The sequence below is a fragment of the Canis lupus genome, chromosome 3 (assembly GCF_003254725.2).
Source record: "Canis lupus dingo isolate Sandy chromosome 3, ASM325472v2, whole genome shotgun sequence".
Classification (NCBI taxonomy): domain Eukaryota; kingdom Metazoa; phylum Chordata; class Mammalia; order Carnivora; family Canidae; genus Canis; species Canis lupus.
In genome coordinates, this window is record NC_064245.1 from 74,890,852 (window position 1) to 74,909,657 (window position 18,806).

Sequence of the window (18,806 nt, forward strand, 5' to 3'; positions counted from 1 at the left end):
ATGTAGATAAGATATAGCTTCGAAAAGACCTTTAGTGCTTTTAAAAAATCACGCCTATTCTTAAAGGAATTCACATCTGCCACCACTAAAAATATTCAAAAGAACACATAACAGGTCAGAAAGTTTTGAAGGAGGGCAACATTACTGTGCTGTGGACATAAATTTCAAGGTCAATACAGCACTCCTTTGGTTTTTATTTAGTTGTGTCCTGTTACTAGAGTGTTCTAGTAAACAGGGAGGAGTCTTTAACTTCAGACTAGGTTCCCCAGATACCGTTTACCAGTGGTGAGTTATGGTGTATAGGTATGTAATTCTTGCTATGTTTAGAACGACTTCCCTGAGATGCAGGGGATACAACAACAACAACCCCTCTTTAGCTCCACATCATCCATGGCCGCACTTTTACGAGAACTATAGCAAATACTGACATTAGGTCACCTTGTGATTATTATCTTGGTCATGAGACACAGGACTAAGATGTACGGGAACATGACTAAGATGGGAATCTTCCTGGAAAGTCGGGTGCTAAATCAAGCCCTGGGAGAATGGGCTGGCCCAAATGGTCATTCACAATCACCAGAAAGAGGGTCCAACAGTCTGATGTAGGAGGATGCTTCACCCAAAGCCTCATGAGACGATTAAATGCTCACCCATGAGGTCTCTGCATCTTGGGAGACTTAGCCTCTGGACAGCCCTAAAAATTATAATGTGATAGTAAAGAAAAATAAACCATAGATGGCAAGACCTCTGACTTTCTAGGCCTAATGGACATGCAGGCAGAGAGAAGGCAGCAGGAGTTGTTGGGGGCAGAGAAAGAGCTGCGAGGCAGAAGCCACTGTGGGTGCATCTGTGTTGAGTATAAGCTGGAGAAGCTCATTCCAGAAAGCAAGAGTAGCTGCAGGCTGCATACGGGAACCCACTTTCTTCAGTGGCAGCACACCAACCACAAAGTATGTCCTGAGTGAAAAACCCAAAGTTGGCTCTGTCCCCATCACTGGAATTTCAGCAACCAAGGTTTCGGAAGGCCCCCGAGTGCACCTGTGCCTGTCTTTCTACTGTGACTCCCTACGGTAGCTTCTCGCTTCTCTCCTTGCCCCTTCCACTCCGTTCACTATACTGAGGCAGATCTGATCACCAGAGCTGAGACTTCCTCTTCCTCTACCAGACACTACACAGAGTCACTTATGACTCTACTTAAACTTATGAAGTAGTCACATAAGTTTACGTCACTCCTTAAACTTCTAAAGTAGATTAGGAATATTTTCTCTGTCATGTAAATGAAAGAGAAAGTGACTTGTCCCAGGTCCCAGAGGTAGCAAGCAGGAGAGGTGGGATTTGACCCTGGGCTATTAACTTTATGGTGCTTCCTGAAATACACGCTATCGGCCTGAAGGCAGGATCCAGGATCTCTGACCTACTTTAGGAGACCCCCATGAACTAGTCCTTACCTAACTCCCCGACCTCATTTCATGTCATGTTCTCCCTCACTGTTCATGCTCTAGCTACATATATACTCTTCACACGTGTTTGTACGTGTGTAAATATATGCTGAGATGCCTGTATGTCTATACACGCATGTATATTTACACAAATCCTTATATTTACACATCTGTACCTACCCACATACATTTTTGTGAAATGTGTAAATAAATGCAAGAAGCTTTTCAGGGCAGTGACTTAAGAGCAGCTTGGACATGGGGGCCACCCTGCCTTGGTTCAAATCCTGATGCTGCTGCTTACTGGCTGTGAGATCTCTAGCAGTGATTCACTTCTGTGTTTCTAAGTGTCCTCGTGCAATAAAGTGGAGAAGATAGAATTTACTGATGAGGCTTATGGCAATGATTAAACAACGTAACGCACACACAGCATTTAGAATAAGCGCCTGGTAGGCAGTCAGTACAACATAAAGTTCTTTCTCAAATGCCTAGGAAAAGATGTTCCTTCTGCTTAAAATTTTTTCTAAAGACTTTATTTATTTATTTACTCATGAGAGAGAGAGAGAGAGAGAGAGAGAGAGAGAGAGAGAGAGAAAGAGATTGACAGAAACACAGGCAGAGGGAGAAGTAGGCTCCATGCAGGGAGCCCGATGTGGGACTTGATCCTGGGTCTCCAGGGTCATGCCCTGGGCCAAAGGCAGGTGCTAAACTGCCAAGCCACCCAGGGTCCCTGAAATTTTCTTTTCAACATGGGCATCTCCTTCCATCCATCCTTCAGGATTCAGCCTGGACATCAGTTCCCCAACTGCTGTTCGTATGCCTCGAGCAGCATGCCCAGAGCACCCCACATTTCCACTGTAGCCAGTGGCACCCTCACCACTGCTCATAACTCCAGGAAGGCACGAATGAGATTGGCTTTCAATACAAGGGTATCCACTGTCCCCACAACTCCGCCTAGTGCAGAGCAGAGGCTCAGTAAATGTCTGTCAATAAATAAATGAGGCCCAGGGGATCGCCAAATCTAGCCCTGGGGATTTGGGGGTAGACAACAGTGAAGAAATCTGGACTTAACTTTTTTTAAAAAAATATTTTATCTATTTATTCATGAGAGACATACACAGAGAGAGGAAGAGACACAGGCAGAGGGAGAGGCAGGCTCCATGCAGGGAGCCCAATGTGGGACTTGATCTCGGGACTCCAGGATCACATGCTGGGCTGAAGGCAGGCACTAAACCGCTGACCCACCCAGGCATCCCTGGACTTGAAGGTTAAAGGCACAGGAGACTGTTTCTTGGAGAAGAGGGACTTCTTAGATAGAACAGACCTGCCAAGACAAAAATGTTGATGGCCTGTCCATACAGAGATGATAGGGTCACAGGATCATCACTGTGGAAGCCAATGAAAGCCAAGACCAAGCCCAAGAAACACTTGGTTTTACAGATAGAAAACTGAGCTGAAGACACTTTTTCAACAGTTTATAACTAATTACTGACAAAGAAGATCTCTTAAATGAGTGATCTTTTTACTGTGCAGTCTTGTTAAAGGTCTCCTCTCCCTGCTACAAGAAATAAAAAATGAGGGGTTCCTGAGTAGCTCAGTGGTTGAACATCTGCCTTTGGCTCAGGTTGTGATCCCAGGGTCCTGGGATCAAGTCCCACATGGGGCTCCCTGCACGGAGCCTGCTTCTCTCTCTGCCTGTGTCTCTGCTTCTCTCTCTGCCTGTGTCTCTGCTTCTCTCTCTGTGTCTCTCATGAATAAATAAATAAAATCTTAAAAAAAAAAACAAAAAAAGAAAAATGAGGATGGGAAGAAAGAGCTGCCTTGTGTTAAGAATGTGAGAAAGGCTTCACAGTGACCATACACAATTGGGACACTTAAATGTCACCTGCAAATGAGGATCTCTCATTCTGCTTAGTGAAGGACTAGTCTTCTTGGGTGATTTCCAGGACTGGGGTCACCAGCCAGCCACAACTGAGCAGAATTTAATGTTCAGCAAAGTGTAGCTCATCCAGTAGGTTCTGGAGCTCCCCACAGTGCCAGTGCTCTATACTGAGGAGAACTATTAGGCAGAAGAGTGTCTGAGCATACAAGTGAAGGATGAACAATAATGCTGTCTTAGGAAGTCAGGCATGAGAATTCCAGAAGAGCCCTCCCATGCTGCAGAAATGACGAGTCAACCCCTACAATTACGTTGGCATGACGAAGGTCAATTATGACATATTTCTTTCCTTCCCTTTCCCGACTTTATCAATCTTCCTCCCCCTCTTTCACCAACTGGCTCCTGGATGGGAGAAGGGTTATGTCTCATGCTTCCGATTCTTCCAGAGAATATCAACTTGGTAATAAGACCTGCGCAGGTCCTGACAGACAGAACTGAAATGTGAAGTGAGCCAGACAAACTGACGTGCTGGCCCAAGCGAAACAGCGTGTGATCCAACGAGAGGACACGTTTCTCGCTTTAGAGGAAATGGGAAAAAGGTGATTTCGTTGACAACGTGGAGAACAGACCAAGGGCATCACAATGTATCCTGTCAGTTAGAAAGTCGATGATGCGTTCTGGCAACACGGGAGGCAAAACGTGTTCTAAGACTGGTTAGCAGGCAGACGGTGGGAAGAAAAAAAGTGAGAACAGAGAAGGAGATGGGGCTGGAAAAGAACAGGAAGGTTGGGGTAGAGGAACGGTGGGTGGAGGCAACTGGGGACGCACCTCCGCTGTGAGACCAAGCGACAATTCAAGTCAGCAATCTTTCCCAAGGATGAAGCTGATGTGAGATTCATGGAATTTCACTTAACCCACAACCTGGATGCACACAGAGGATGTGGCTTCTTAATTTTGTGTGAGACTACTGTGGGCTTCCTGTCCAAGCCTCCACCCTCTGGCTAGCAGGAGGAAGTGAACTTTCGGTTCTGTCCACCTTAAACCTTAGTCTGAACTGATGTGTGCAAGGAGTCTATGAAAAGTGCTTATTCTCTCCTCGATCAGAATGCTGAGTCTCTCAAAAGACTGGGCTTCCCTGTCCCCCTGCTTCTTTTCCTGAAGATGATCTCCAGAGGACCTCATATCCTGAGGGGAAGAAATGGGAGTTATTGGGCATGGTCCACACATGATGCCCACTATCTGCCTGGTTGTTGGCATCATGGCTGGGCTTGGGGTGGTTGTCACCCATGGACTGGTCTTTCCCTCTCAGTTTGGTCAGATCCTGGTGTGGCTCTGCAGCCAAGCCAGGCTGACTAACCTGCTACGGATGAGCCACCCTCAACCTTGGGCCTGTGCTCCATCCAGTTATTCACCATGGGCCTTTTTTGAGGTCACCTCTTCCTGGTCATGGAGACTAGCATTGGCTCTTAACTCAGCATATATGACACATGATAACTGAAGGGAGCTTGGGAAAGTTAAACTACATGGTTGCTTGCTGCCATGGCCATGACATGCCCATGCCCATGACTATTTGCAGGGGTGGGGTGTGATTAACGTATGGCCATCTCTTTCTGGAGTCCTAAGTAGACAGCAGAGGCAAGATCCCCTTAGTACTACCTATCTACTCATTTTCATTTATCCAACCCACAGCCCCTTTTCTGAAGCAGAACTTGGAATAAGGAAAGGAAAAGTGTATCTACTGACACTTCCTTTCTCTCCCCTTCTCACATCCTCCCAGAGACTACGTGGGGTAGGTTCTGGCTCTGCTTTAGGGACAAACTCTGTATTTTAGATCTCCAGGCTCAGAGTGCTACAGTACCATTGACGTGCTAAGGAAATGATTAAAAGAATTTAGTGAAATATTCTCTCAAGCTGATAGCCTGACCTTTAAAGTTTTTAGTCTTTCTAGTATGTGATATAATATTTCCTAAATACTCTCCCCATTTATATTCCTTCTGCACCAGCCACTAAGCACCCCATCAGACAGATAGATACCGTTGTCAGAGGTCTTCTGCTGTACTCAAAAAGACATGAGAAAAATGCATATAAATAATTTCATTAATTATTCAAGTTCTTAATTAGGAGAAAAGACTTAAAAAAGTGAAAGGCAGTAACAAATTAACATTGGCTGAGTACTTTCCATGTGCCAGGCACTTTGTGTTATCTCATGACTTCTCATCATGATCTTGGATGATGGACACTATCCCATTAATTTTATAGAAGGGTCAACTCTGTCAAAGAAATCAAGCAATTTGCCCAGAGTCACCGAATGGGTAATTTGCAAACCTAGCATTTGAATCCTAGTCTAACAGAAAAATACACGTTTCCATTATCCCCCATAAATGACATAATGTACTGTATTTTATTGAATCGCAAACATGATCAGTTGTAGGCTGCCCCAATACTGTATGTTCCACTAAAAAAAGAAACACATTGTCAATTACACCACAACACGCCGTTTATTTGTAAGATGAATTCTATTTCTGAGAAGTAAAAATGTGAAAAAATAAATTAAATTTGGTAAATACTGCTTAAGGAAGAGGACTTGAGCATCTGTATATAGTCTGGCCCAGAAGACAGAACACCCAGGATAGGGAAAGATCAGGAAAAGGCTGCTGTAGTCACTCAGCTATTAAGAAACGGAAGGCTGAGTAAAGACAGAGTCTTGTGAAATGGGAAGAAAAGGTGAGCTTCTAAGAAACACTGTGGCAGATGAATCAACAGGAACAGGCAATTTGTAGGTTGTCAAGAGTGAAGAATACACTAGAAGCCAGGATTTTGAAGTTTGGAAGACTGGAAAATAGCAACAGTTGAGAAGCTACAAAAGGGGAGAAGGATGGTTTCCACTCAGATATATTAATATTCCCAAACCAGAGAATTATCTTCATGTAACTCTAGAGGAGAGAGAGTCAGAGATGCAGACATGAGGACCACTCACAGGCACAGGTTCAAAGACAAGACAGCACTCTCACTGGGGGTGTGATGATGGGAAAAACCCTGGGTTTACTGGATGTTAAAGGTGAAGAAAAAGGAACAGGTTCACAAACACTGGTAACTAAGATGAAATGAAATAAATACTAGGTGCCACTAAAAAAGCTGGCTCTCAGAAGGTATTGTTAAGGAATGACACAGAGTTGAAGGACTGGACTCAAATGAGGATCATGTTCAAAATGGAAGTGTCCTAAGCCCCCAGATGAGTCAAGCACCCCCTTTAGAGATTCCTGCCCTAATGGGTTTACTGCTGGCTCAGAGTATCAGAGTGGGGGAGCTGGGAGGGGTGGACTTATAAGAGTTCACAGAGTAGAAGTGGAAGGATAATTGGAAATTGGAAAAGACTTTTTAAGAAAGCTAGGCCTTGAGCTGGATTTTGAGGACAGGGGCAGGATGGAGAAGAGAAAGGGTATTTTTTTTAAAGATTTTATTTATTCATTTGAGAGTAAGAGAGAGAAAGAGTGAACACAGGTTGGGGAGAGGCATAGGGAGAGGGAGAAGCTCTCGCTGAGCAGGGAGCCTGATGCCCAATGCCTTTCTGAGTACAACAGAAGACCTTTGACCAAAGGCATCAATCTGTCTGAGGGGTGCTTAGTGGTCAGTTCAGAAGGAACATAAATGGGGAGGGTATTTAGATTATTTAGATTTAAATAATTTATTTAGGGGCACCTGTGTGGCTCAGTGGTTGAGTGTCTGCCTTTGGCTCAGGTCATGATCCCAGGGTCCTGGGATTGAGTCCCACATCAGGCTCCTCACAGGACGCCTGCTACTCTCTCTGCCTGTATCTCTGACTCTCTGTGTTTCTCATAAATAAATAAAATCTTTTAAAAATATTTTATTTATTTATTTGTGAGAGAGAGAAAGAGTTGGGGGGAGGAGCAGACTCCTCACCGAGCAGGGATCCCAATGTGGGGCTCAATCCCAGGACCCCTGGATGATGACCTGAGCAAAAGGCAGATTGCTTCACTGACTGAGCCACCCAGGTGCTCCAAGAAAGGGTATTTCTGATAAGAAAGTCAAGAATGAGCAATCCACAAGACGTGCTCTGAGGACAGGCTTGGAGTGCATGTTTGTGTTGAGGAGAATGGGAAATGAACTTGGACAGACAGCTGAGTCACAGTAAAGAGGGACCCCCGTAGGCAGCAGGGAGCCATTAAAAGCTTTTAAACAAAGGAACTGACAACATGACATTTAAGTAAAGATTGCTCTGGTGGTGATGTATAGAAAAACTCAAGCAGGGCGATGGTGTGGGCAGTTCTGCTTAGCACGCTTTTACTAAACCCTACTAAATGTGAAACATTTCAGGCCCTGGGGACTTGAAAATAAGTGAGAACTAGTCTCTTCCTCAACAACTTGTAACCAACTGGCAGTAAGTGGGGAAAGAGCTCAGTTGCTTTTCATTCATCCAATTTTTTAAAAAAGATTCTATTTATTCATTCATGAGAGACACAGAGAGAGAGAGAGGCAGAGACACAGGCAGAGGGAGAAGCAGGCTCTCTGCAGGGAGCCTGATGTGGGACTTGATCCCAGGACTCCAGGATCACGCCCTGAGCTGAAGGCAGATGCTCAACCACTGAACCACCCAGGTGTCCTATCATTTATCCAATTTTTGAACCATTGAGGATTAGACTAGAGTCTGGGCAGTAAGAATGGAGCAGAAACCTTGGAAAGTAAGAACAGATGGCACCTGTGGATATGAGTCCTTTATTCACTGGGTCCTGCACCACCAGCTTTTCACCCCAATCTGCCTTTATTTTTCCCATCTTATTCCCCTCATTCTCCCTTTCTATCCTCTTCTCTGTAACTGAGGGCATTAACCCAACACTGGCAAGTCAAATGACATATTCCTTAAACACCTTGTCTTCTTCTGAAGCCATGTGTGTTCTCTGCCCTGAGTGAGCTCAATGTTCCTTCCATTCATCTGTTTCTATCCCTGGGCAACAACCGACCTGTGTGTATCATACATAGAACTAACTGGAGTTCATAATCAGAAGATTTGATTATCCTTTTTTCATTAAACATCTTCATTTATATGAAAAAAAAATTAAGGAAACACTAAAGACACTGCCCAACAGGCATTTATAGGGGTAAAATTAGAAGGTCTTGTGTAAAATGTAATTGCATTTTCTACCACTTCCATAATATTTAACTCAATGGTCTACTAGGTGCCAGACACTTGACTCATCGCTGGGAGATGTTGAGTAAGACACAGTTCCAGTCCTAAGAACATTGAGACCTTAGAGACAGATGATGAAAACTTTACCTCACCAGATGTCTCATTCTCTCCATCACTTGCTCTAGTCCCTGCCACGATCACTTCTTAACTTGCACCACCCTCCTGCTTCTACTACTCCCCCTACCCCCATTCCAGTCTCTTTACAGAGCCTGAGCAACCCTCTTAAATACAAATCCTATAATGTCCCCCTTTCCCTTCATACTCAGGACAACTCTACGTCCTTAATCTTGGCACAGAAGGTCTCATATGAGTTTGATGTCCTCTACTACAAGTATTTCTCTTACTCCACTCCACCCACACTTGACTTCTTTACTGTTCCTAGAATATTCTAAACATACTCCCTTTTTCTGGTTGCCAATGCTTGGAATTCTCCTACCAAGGCACCACCTGCAAGACTTGCTCCACCACTTTTGACAGATCTCTGTTCCAAGGTTATCACTGAGTCCTTCTCTGACTACCTGACATTCCCTAATCTCCTTATCCTGTCTTCCTTTTCCTAAAAGCATTTACTCAATAAAATGCATCTATAACCACTGGGTATTTATGGCTTATTGTCTACCTCCTCCAATAACATTGGAAGCTCCATAAAAAGAGGATCTTTGTTGTTGTTGTTGTTGTTGTTCTTGTTGTTGTTGTTTTGTATTCGCAGCACTTGGGATGTTGCCTTGCCTGTGCTCAACGGTCAACAAATACTTCTTGAACAAATGGGATGCACAACTGAGAGTTACATATTACATTACAGGGAGCAAAGAGGAGGGTACATGGCATATCCTAGAAGGGCCAGGGGGTCAGTGAAAGCTTCCTTAAGCAAGTAATATTTGGACTGAGACTTCATTTATATGCTCAGAAAGGCATCCACTTGTTCAACACTTTTCCTATCTACTTTTGCTATGGGTTGGGCACTATTCTAGGATGAGGAATAATACAGCTGTCATGAAGGCAGACAAGACCCTGTGCTTGTGAAACTTACAATCTCGTGTGACAGAGACAATATGCAAGCCAATACATGAAAAAGGCAAAACGTCCAATACTGACACATGCTATGCAAATAACTAAAATAGGGTGATGTAAAAGAAATCCCCTAGGTGGTTACTTTAGATTGGGTCCTGAGGGAAGCATCTCTAGGAAGTAACATTTTTGGGGAGATCTGGAGAACCCTAAGAAAGCTCCAATGTGAAGATGACAGAGTGGACATTCCACAAAGAAAGTACAGCCAGGGCAAAAACCTTAAATGAGAATGCACTTGAAGTGTTCAAGGAATCACACGGAGGACATGTAGCTCCAGGGCTGTGGTCAGAAGGAGAGGGGGGCCTGACTTAGGATCTGCAAGAGTCTTAAGAATGAGCAGAACTTTGGGGGTGGCAGGGGAAGAAGCTGGTTGCAAAGCATTGTGGATGGAGAGGAATAGCATAAAAAAGGCAAGGAAGCTTACGAGAGACCAGTATACGTTTGGGTAAGTCTAAGAAATTCATTTCCTCTGGGTTCAATGCACAGCTAAAGAAGAAATCCAGAGTACTATACAGGTAAATTACTTTTTTTTCATGAAGCTCCCAGCATCACATTTTGTTGCAGCTGAGAAAGGAGAGCCATCTCACTAGAAAACATATCTTCAGGGAGATCTATAATCAATCTACTAAAAGAGAGACTATACTAAAAAGGATATTCTTAGAAGATTCAAGCATTATATATTTTAGCTACTATTAAGCTCAGAAGGTGGGAAGCAAATGCAACCCTGCATATATTTTTTTAAGATTTTATTGATTTATTCATAAGAGACATAGAGAAAGAGAGGCAGAGACACAGGCAGAGGGAGAAGCAGGCTCCATGCAGGGAGCCCCATGTGGGACTCGATCCCAGGACCCCAGGATCACACACTGGGCCAAAGGCAGGTTCTAAATCGCTGAGCCACCCAGGGATCTCCGCAACCCTGCATATTTTTATTCCAAACAGAACTTTAGATACAAAGCGGTCACCACTTCCTATTTCAGACACCTACTGAGGGAGTCACAGTGGAAAGTTGGGAGTTCAGTCCCAGCTTTTCTTTGCCTAATGTGATTTCCACTGCTGCCCAGTACCTCAATGACTCATTCAATGCACCTACCTAGAATGATCTTTGCTGTCAATTTATTCCATGGACCTTGCCTTCTACAGCTTTCCTCTGGCTTCATTGGTCTCTTCCTGGGAGGGCTTATAATTTAGAAAATATACTTTTCTCCCCTCAGCTGATTTTAATACCATGTTTCATGCAGGCTGGTCTGTGGCTCAACAACTTTTTCTACTAAAAAAAAAAAAAAAAGATGCAAATCCAAACAAACTCAAAGATGGGATTAACATGTTTGGATACACATCACTTTCTCTAGAGTAACTGAGTCCCCAAGGAGTATCTATGTCTTTGCGAATCTTGACGGATCGGAATTTTGGTAACAATTGAGACCCTGTTATCAGTAGAATCAGGTTCCTCAGAGAAGACAGTGCTGAATTCGCAACAAGGAATTTAAGTTCACCATTTACCTAGCAAATGGTGATTTATGAGTAATTGTTCAATATGTGTGTCATTTAAGGGCCTGCTGCTGACAGCAGGCATGGGGACTGAAGCCATTTGGAGATCAACTATTTTATTCATCACATCAGAAAGCATCATGAGGAAATAAATGAATATGCAGGAGGAAATAAATGAAGGGTGGAGTTTTCTTCCACTAACAAAGATGCATTTTGCACTCTTATACCACAGACCCCTGGTACATACTCCTCACTTACCAATGTAAACATGTACTTAATATATCCGTTGTGAATGAGGTTGAAAACTTCTGGCTAAATAATGCTATCTGTTCCAGGAGCCACTCACTTTTTAAATTTGAGGATGTTCAAGATATGCCCAATGTTTCCTAGTACTTTTCTATCAGGTGGCAAAATCAGTGGTGTCTACAAATGCCAAGGTGTTCATGAACTTTAGCAATGTCGTGCAGAGTTATTGTCTCTAGAAAGGTTGATGTTATTATTATTATTTTTTATATTTGGGTAAATGGCAAATCCCTGAAATAGGAAAAAGGACATTCTACGATGTGAACAAAAACTAAAAAGCAAGCTAGAAGGCAAGGGGCTGGCCAGACTGCTAAAAGAAAACACCGGGGAGAAAGCTGGTCCCAATTTTTAGGTGCAAACCATTTCTAGAGACCACAGCGGAGAGGCATGGGCTCAGCAACCATCACCTTCCTGAGAAGGGTGGAGATTAGCAAGAAGCAAATAAACATGGTTAGAAGGAAAACATGAGGGTGCATGGGTGGTTCAGTTAAGTATCTGCCTTCAGCTCAGGTCATGATCCCAGGGTTCTGGGATCGAGTCTCACATCGGGCTCCCTGTTCAGAGGGGAGCCCACTTCTCCTTTTCCCTCTGCCCCTCTCCCTACTCACTTTCTCTCCTTCTCAATGTCTCTCTCAAATAAACAAGTAAATAAAATCTTTATTTTTTTTTTTTTAAAGGAGAAGATGAGCTAATAGCAGGCAGGGGCCAAGAAACAGCATAAAAGTGCAAAATACCAAAAATGACTTTTTTTTTTTTTTTAAGATTTTATGTGTGTGAGAGAGACAGCATAGAAGGAAAGGGGCAGGAGGGCAGAGAGAAGCAGATCCCCACTGGGCAGGAAGCCCAATGTGGGGCTCGATCCCAGGACCCTAGGAGTATGACCTGAGCTGAAGGTAGATGATTAATTGATTGAGCCACCCAGGCACCCCCCAAAATGACTAAATATTTTATTTCCATCTTCCAGTGTTCCTTTTTACCCATGCTTAAAGAAATGAAAAATTTCAGGGCTTAAGACATGTTTTTTTTTTTTTGGTAACATCGAAGTTGTGACAATAAGCAAGCACAAACGTCATTGAGCTGACATACTAAAAATGAAATTAATGTCAGAGTTACCTGAAATTCTAATCCATAGTTTTCTCTGCAGAATTCTCTCAATTTGGGATACACATTTTCTCTTAGTGCCTGTCTTTCTGCTCCCGTATCTGTGGTAGAAAAACAAACACATAGAAAGGGAGTTATGTCCACACATACATATTTCTGAAAAAAAGATAAGCTCACAAATATTAGCATTAATATAATCAACTTGGGTGCCCATTATGAAATGATGGGATATTTGATTACTGGGGGAGGAGAGCTGCTCCTAACAGAGCAGGGGTGGGGTGGGGGGAGGAGACCTCCCTGCCAGACGTGTACAAGAAGCCTGTGGGATGGAGGGGAGCCCCACTGGCCACTTCCGTGCGTACTGGCAGAGCTGGGAATTCACACTTCCAGAGCCTCATGTGAATCTCTTAAATGGCCAGACCACGCTGTCTTTGGAAAAGGCAGAAGGAAAAATCGTAGGGTTATCAGCTGTCAGGTGTTTTTATCCCCATTACATGCAAAAGTTACAAAATCACACACACATTAGTTACTGATTCCAAAACTTATCCAATTTCTATCATCGTTTCTATAGTATTTAGGAATAATTCGACTTTTAAAAATTCAGTACAGTATCCAGGCAATTGGGACAATGGTTAGGAAAGACAAATTGCGGGAGCCAACTTCCAAACTAGCACATCGCATGCCTGGTGGGTTCAGTTGGTCAGAGGTTTAGCAGAGTAACGCCTGCCACCCTGGGCACAAGGACTGCCTGTTGTATCAGAGAGGGTAATTGTTTTGCATGTGTTACACCATGAAGAAACTTCAAAAATCATTTTTACTCTTCATGTCCTTAAAAAAAAACATAAGAGAAGCAACAGAGAACTTGAAACCAGAAGAACCACAGAGTATGTATTTAATGTTGAATGTTTTGCACTGAAAGGGATTTCCAAAGCCACCTGTGCTGGGTGCTGCTCTGCATCAATGATGCTGTAAAATGATCACAGCAAACAGAGGCTGTCCTTGCCCAACTAACTCCAGTGAAATAGGAGAACAGCAATCTAAAAAAATTAGGTTAATGTCTTATCTCTTGAAAAATACCATCTGCTAAGTGTACCTCAATCCCAGCCATAGCTATGAAATATTTGCATCCCACATTTATCGCTAAAAGCCAGTTTAAAAGACTTTCCTTATTATTCTCAAGTTCATCTGTCCATGCAAATTCAACCATATGGTGCGCTGACCTACTCTACTTTCCCACTGTTGTCAAGACTATTTTGAGACGTAAATAACCAATCTCAAGCGTCTGAAATGCAGCTGCAGCCCTGACATAGTGACAGAAACCAGTGTTTATAGGGAAACCAAAGACTCAATACAAGGCTTCTAGGTTACCCTACAGTCCAAATGGATAGGGTCTTTTCTAACCATAGGTCCAACATGGGCCCTACGTCCAAAGGGGAAGCAGGAGGACCAAGTGAGGGAGTGGTACATTTGAGCAGTGTCCATGTGCTATTATGGCACTAGTAGAGGCAGTAAGGTAAGTTTTAATATGATTTATATAATTTCAGGATCAGAGGCCCACCATCTTTCATCTCATTTTAAGGACTGAAAACACTAACTTCACAATAAAGCTGATTAATATTCAATCAATCTCTCTAGAAAGATACAGATGTTTAAAACGCAAATAACAGAAGTCACTTTAAAAATAAATACTACCAGATGTAGAAATTGGGAATAATATGCATAATAATAATATGATTATATTAAATTATTACATCATTAAATAAACAGGATTAAGGTATGCTAAAATAGTACCAATATAATACATGGGCAATTTTTAAAAATTTCTTATAAATGTTATTGTAACTCATTAGTAGGTACTGCCATCTGAATGTGGTATAGATGGTTAAGACAGAAATATCATCTATTATCTCTAATATTTACTGAGTGCTTACTATTGTCATGTACTAAGTATTTCTACATGTATTTTCTTAGTCACTTCTGACAATTCTATGAAATAGGTAAAATTACTATTGCATCTTTTTTTTAAATGATTCTTTTTATTTACAGAGAGAGAAAGAGAGAGAGAGAGAGCATGAGCTCACAAGTTGAGGGAGGGGCAGAGGGAGAGGAGAGAATCTCCAGCAGATTCTATGCTGAGCACAGAGCCTGACCTGGGGCTTGATCCCACTGTGACCCTGAGATCATGACCCAAGCTGTGAAATTAAGAGTTGGACAGTTAACTGACTGAGCCACCCTACTATTCCATTTTTTATGAGGAAACTGAAATATAAAGGGATTGAGAGACTTGCCTGAAGTTAGATGACCTCTAAATTGGAGGAATCAGATTTGAATCTAGAGAGCTGTACTCCACAGTTTGCTCTAACTATAGGAATTATGCAAAGAATCAACCTTTGGGGTCACCTGTAGGGCTCAGTTGGTTAAGTTCTGTCTTTGGCTCGGGTCAGTGATCCCAGCCAGGGTCCTAGGATTGAGTCCCATTTTTGGGCTCTCTGCTGAGTGGGGAGCCTTCTTCTCCCTCTCCCCCTGCTTGTGCTCTCTCTCCCTGTGTCAAAATCTTAAAAAAAAAAAAAAAAAAAAAAAAGAATCTTGGAAAAATGACGCACAGTATAACTTTATGGAACAGTAAAGGAATGCTCAACTCACCTTTAAATCTGGACTCTACTGCCCTATTCCCATTCTTGCCCCCTCCCCCCCTTTAATCTATTCTCCAGAGAGAAGCCAGACTGATCTTTTGCAAATGCAAATCAGATCACATAAAGCCCTCCAGCATCTCTGCATGGCACTTGGAATGAAATCCACACTCCTTACCATGAATACTCTCCCTCTTCCAAAGTGCTCTCTTACCACTACCTAGATTACGTGCCTACTCCTGGCCTTCGCTCTAGCTAGGACTTCCTCCAGTAATGCTCAGTCCTGGGATCATCTCATGGCATCTCCTTTCATTCAGGTGTCAGCTTTAGTGCTACCTCCTCAGAGAGACCTCTCCAAGCCCTCCATCTATGGACCCAACTCTCTGTCCTGTCACCTTCCAAATCCTTTGCACATCACTCATCACTACTCTTGCTATTATTCCTTACTGTCTCCTCCACTGCAATGTGAGCTCAAACAGAGTCACAACCTTCTTCTGTCTCATTTACTGCTACATCCCCAGTGATCGGAATTGTGCTCAATTAAGAACTGAGTGAATGAAAAAAACCTACACATGCACCAGTGACCAAAATTATCTGACAGATGATGCTTCCCTGTAATCACCTCCAGAAACAAGCACTTGCTACAGGTTGTCACTGGATGGATACAGAATCAAGACTATGGGGAATTCTGGGAAATAAATGATGGGGTTTCCAAAGTTTGTTGCATGAAGTAAGTGAATGAAATACTGATTTCTCTTTTGGTTTCTGTGTTTCCAGCAGAATACTAAATACATTTTACCAAATTATGTTGAACCTTCCCAAAAGCTGTGAAGAAAGCGTATGCACATATCTGACAGACACTGTGTTATTAGTTATATCACAAAAATGACTCAGATTTTCTTATAGTTGTATTAATATGTGATGATTAGCTCTGGAAATGGAAAAGTAATTAAGATGGAATGGATTAATTATAATGGGTGACAGATAAGCTGGCTTAATTACATTAAAAAACCTGATTCACACTAACAGCAAATCCGGATGGTTGGCAATTAAAAAACATTAGAATGTCATAAATTGGAAACATTAAGTTACAGAATGTCACACATAAAAAGTGACTTCTTAAAAAAGTGTAGATCAGAGACAAAGTACATCAGTGACTCATTGACTCTACGTCGTCATCACATCCACTTGTATCTGCCTAGTTCCTTATCACTTTGAGGAGATGCATGAACACTTGTGCAGCACTATTAGGTTTTTTAAGGAGCTGTACTCCAAATAATTCCTCAATGATTTCAGAGCTGATGACTAGTCTCTGTCCAGTGTCTGAGTTACAGGAAGAGCCTTAGTTGAGGGAGTATCCTTAATCAATACCATTATCCCACTTCACGAAGGATTTAGACTGATTCCAAATTTTTACTATAAGTGCCAAAATGACCATGTTGCCCTTCTTACTGTCCCTGCTTCACCCAAACTTAAGACCAGGGGTATGAGAGTAAGTCACTTTTTTCTAGGCAGCTCATAAAAATTTACTTAGGATCCAGCACACATCCTCTGCAACAACTGCTGTTCCAGCTAGTTCTCCCAGGTTTCTGTACATCTCCTGCCTAGGTTCTCCCTCTTCACCTAGCCTGTTAGCCACTGGTTCATCTGGACATGCTATCTAGTTTTTGTTGGTTTTGTTTGGGTTGATTTCTTATTTGGAGGCTTCCCAGAGGCTGTCCCCTCTCCATGCCTTCTAGGCCCTCTGGGCCCAACCAGCCACACTGATCCTTCCTTACTTCAATATCACCAAATCCTGACAATTTTGTCATGAACAACTTTGAACTTGGCCACTCTCTGGTCTTGCACTCACCATCTCTCAACCCTGAGGGTCCAAAAGTCTCCTATTTGATGGATGTGTTACCTGTACCTCCTTATTGCAGTCTTATACTCCACAGAGATGCTGGACATAAATCTAAGACAAAACAAAACCAGCAACTAATTTGATCAATAAAGGCCTTGGCCGGCATCTCGTGGCCCAGGAGATAAAGACCAGAACATTCAGCAGACGTACATGTCTTTTCCAGTGGTGTTCCCTCTTCTACTGCTCTCTGCCATGTACCCTCCTACATAGTTTTTCAGATATTACTTGAACCCAAACCTTATCCTTACACATACTGCTTTCCATGCATAGAATCCCCTATCTACTACATCCCTCTGCTTGGCAGACTCCAACCTTTCTGAGCCCCTAAGGTAACATACTTAGTGGAATCTTAATAGTTAGAGAAAGACCGGCTCTCTGAAGCTCATCCCACAGCACTGTGCTCACCTCTATATAACATCATACATTATACTTTATCATAATTTATTAGTTTGTCTCCCCCATTAGACTTTCAAATTCATGAAATGCAGGAACTTTCTCATTCATCTTTATATCATGGAAATTAAAGATCTAGTGGGAAGTAAAAGCTGGAATAGGTTTAAACACTGTCTAAACTTTGCATGTGTTTCCCAATCCACACAGTCACTGGCAGAGAACAGAGGCCCCATTGGCTTGAGACATTCAAGAAGAAACTCCTGAAAAATCATTAACTGACACTAAGCTATGCAGAAAAGAGGATGACCCCTGGGAAGCCAGGCATATTACCCTCATTATCATCATCACCATCACCATCACCATTACCATCAAATAGCTGGGCAGAGACAGCAGATGCCTGCATGTGGGGAACAAATTCCATAAATTTAGTCCAGGCAAGTTACTAAATGAATCCCTTAAATGCAAACAAATAAAAAAAAAAACACTCTGAGGTAAAAATCAAGATCTAGATTTGTTACAATGTATTACCTAACATGTTCACTTTTCAACAAAAGATGTTGAGATATATAAAGAAACAGAGAACTGTGATACCTACTCAGGAGAAGTAAGGAGTCAATAGAAATTGTCTCTGAGCGGGTTCCTATGTGCAATTTAGTTGATAAAGACTTCAAAACATCTATTATAAATATCTTCAAGGAAATTCAGGTAACCATGTTTAAAGAATAATGAACAGAAATCTGTGAGACAACATCAACTATAGTGGTATGTAGGTAAAGGGAGTCCCAAGAACAGGAGTAAGAGAAAGGAGAAAAATAATTTTGAAGAAATGATTGTTCAAATGTCCCAAATTTAATGGAAGGCATTAATCCACACATCCAAGAAGTTCAAAGAACCCAAACAGGATAATGACTAAGAGATCCATGGTTAGACACCTAGTCAAATGGTCAAACCAAAGATAAAGAGCAAATCTTGAAAGTAGCAAGAAAAAAATGACTCATCACATACAGGGAAAGAATACAATTAAGGGCTGATTTCTCATGAGAAGGTGTGGAATTCAGAGGGTAATGGAACAATATACTCAAATAATAGGGGAAAAAAAAGTCAACCAAGAATTGCATGTCCAACAAAACTATGTGGAGGATATGATGTTAAGTGAAATAAGTCAGACACAGAAAGACAATTACTATTTCACTTTTGGCAAAAATCTAATACAATCAAACTCAGAGTAGCAGAGAGTAGAATGATGAGTGCCAGGGGCTGAAGGGGGAAATGGGGAGGTGTAGTCAAAGGGTATAAAGTTGCATTTAGGCAAGATGGGCAAGTTCTAGAGATCTAATGTATAGAGATGTAGATATAGTTAACAATATTGTATTGTAGGCTTTAAATTTGCCAATTT

At 42.2% G+C, this 18,806-nt stretch overlaps 1 protein-coding gene across 1 annotated transcript in view; it reads right to left on the reverse strand.

Moving 5' to 3' along the window:
• The window catches only part of NWD2 (NACHT and WD repeat domain containing 2), a 174,574-nt gene that overhangs the window by 99,873 nt on the left and 55,895 nt on the right, over positions 1-18,806 (reverse strand). Inside the window, 1 exon segment of the mRNA XM_025436945.3 lies at positions 12,497-12,585. Within this exon segment, the coding sequence (XP_025292730.1) occupies positions 12,497-12,585 (89 nt within the window).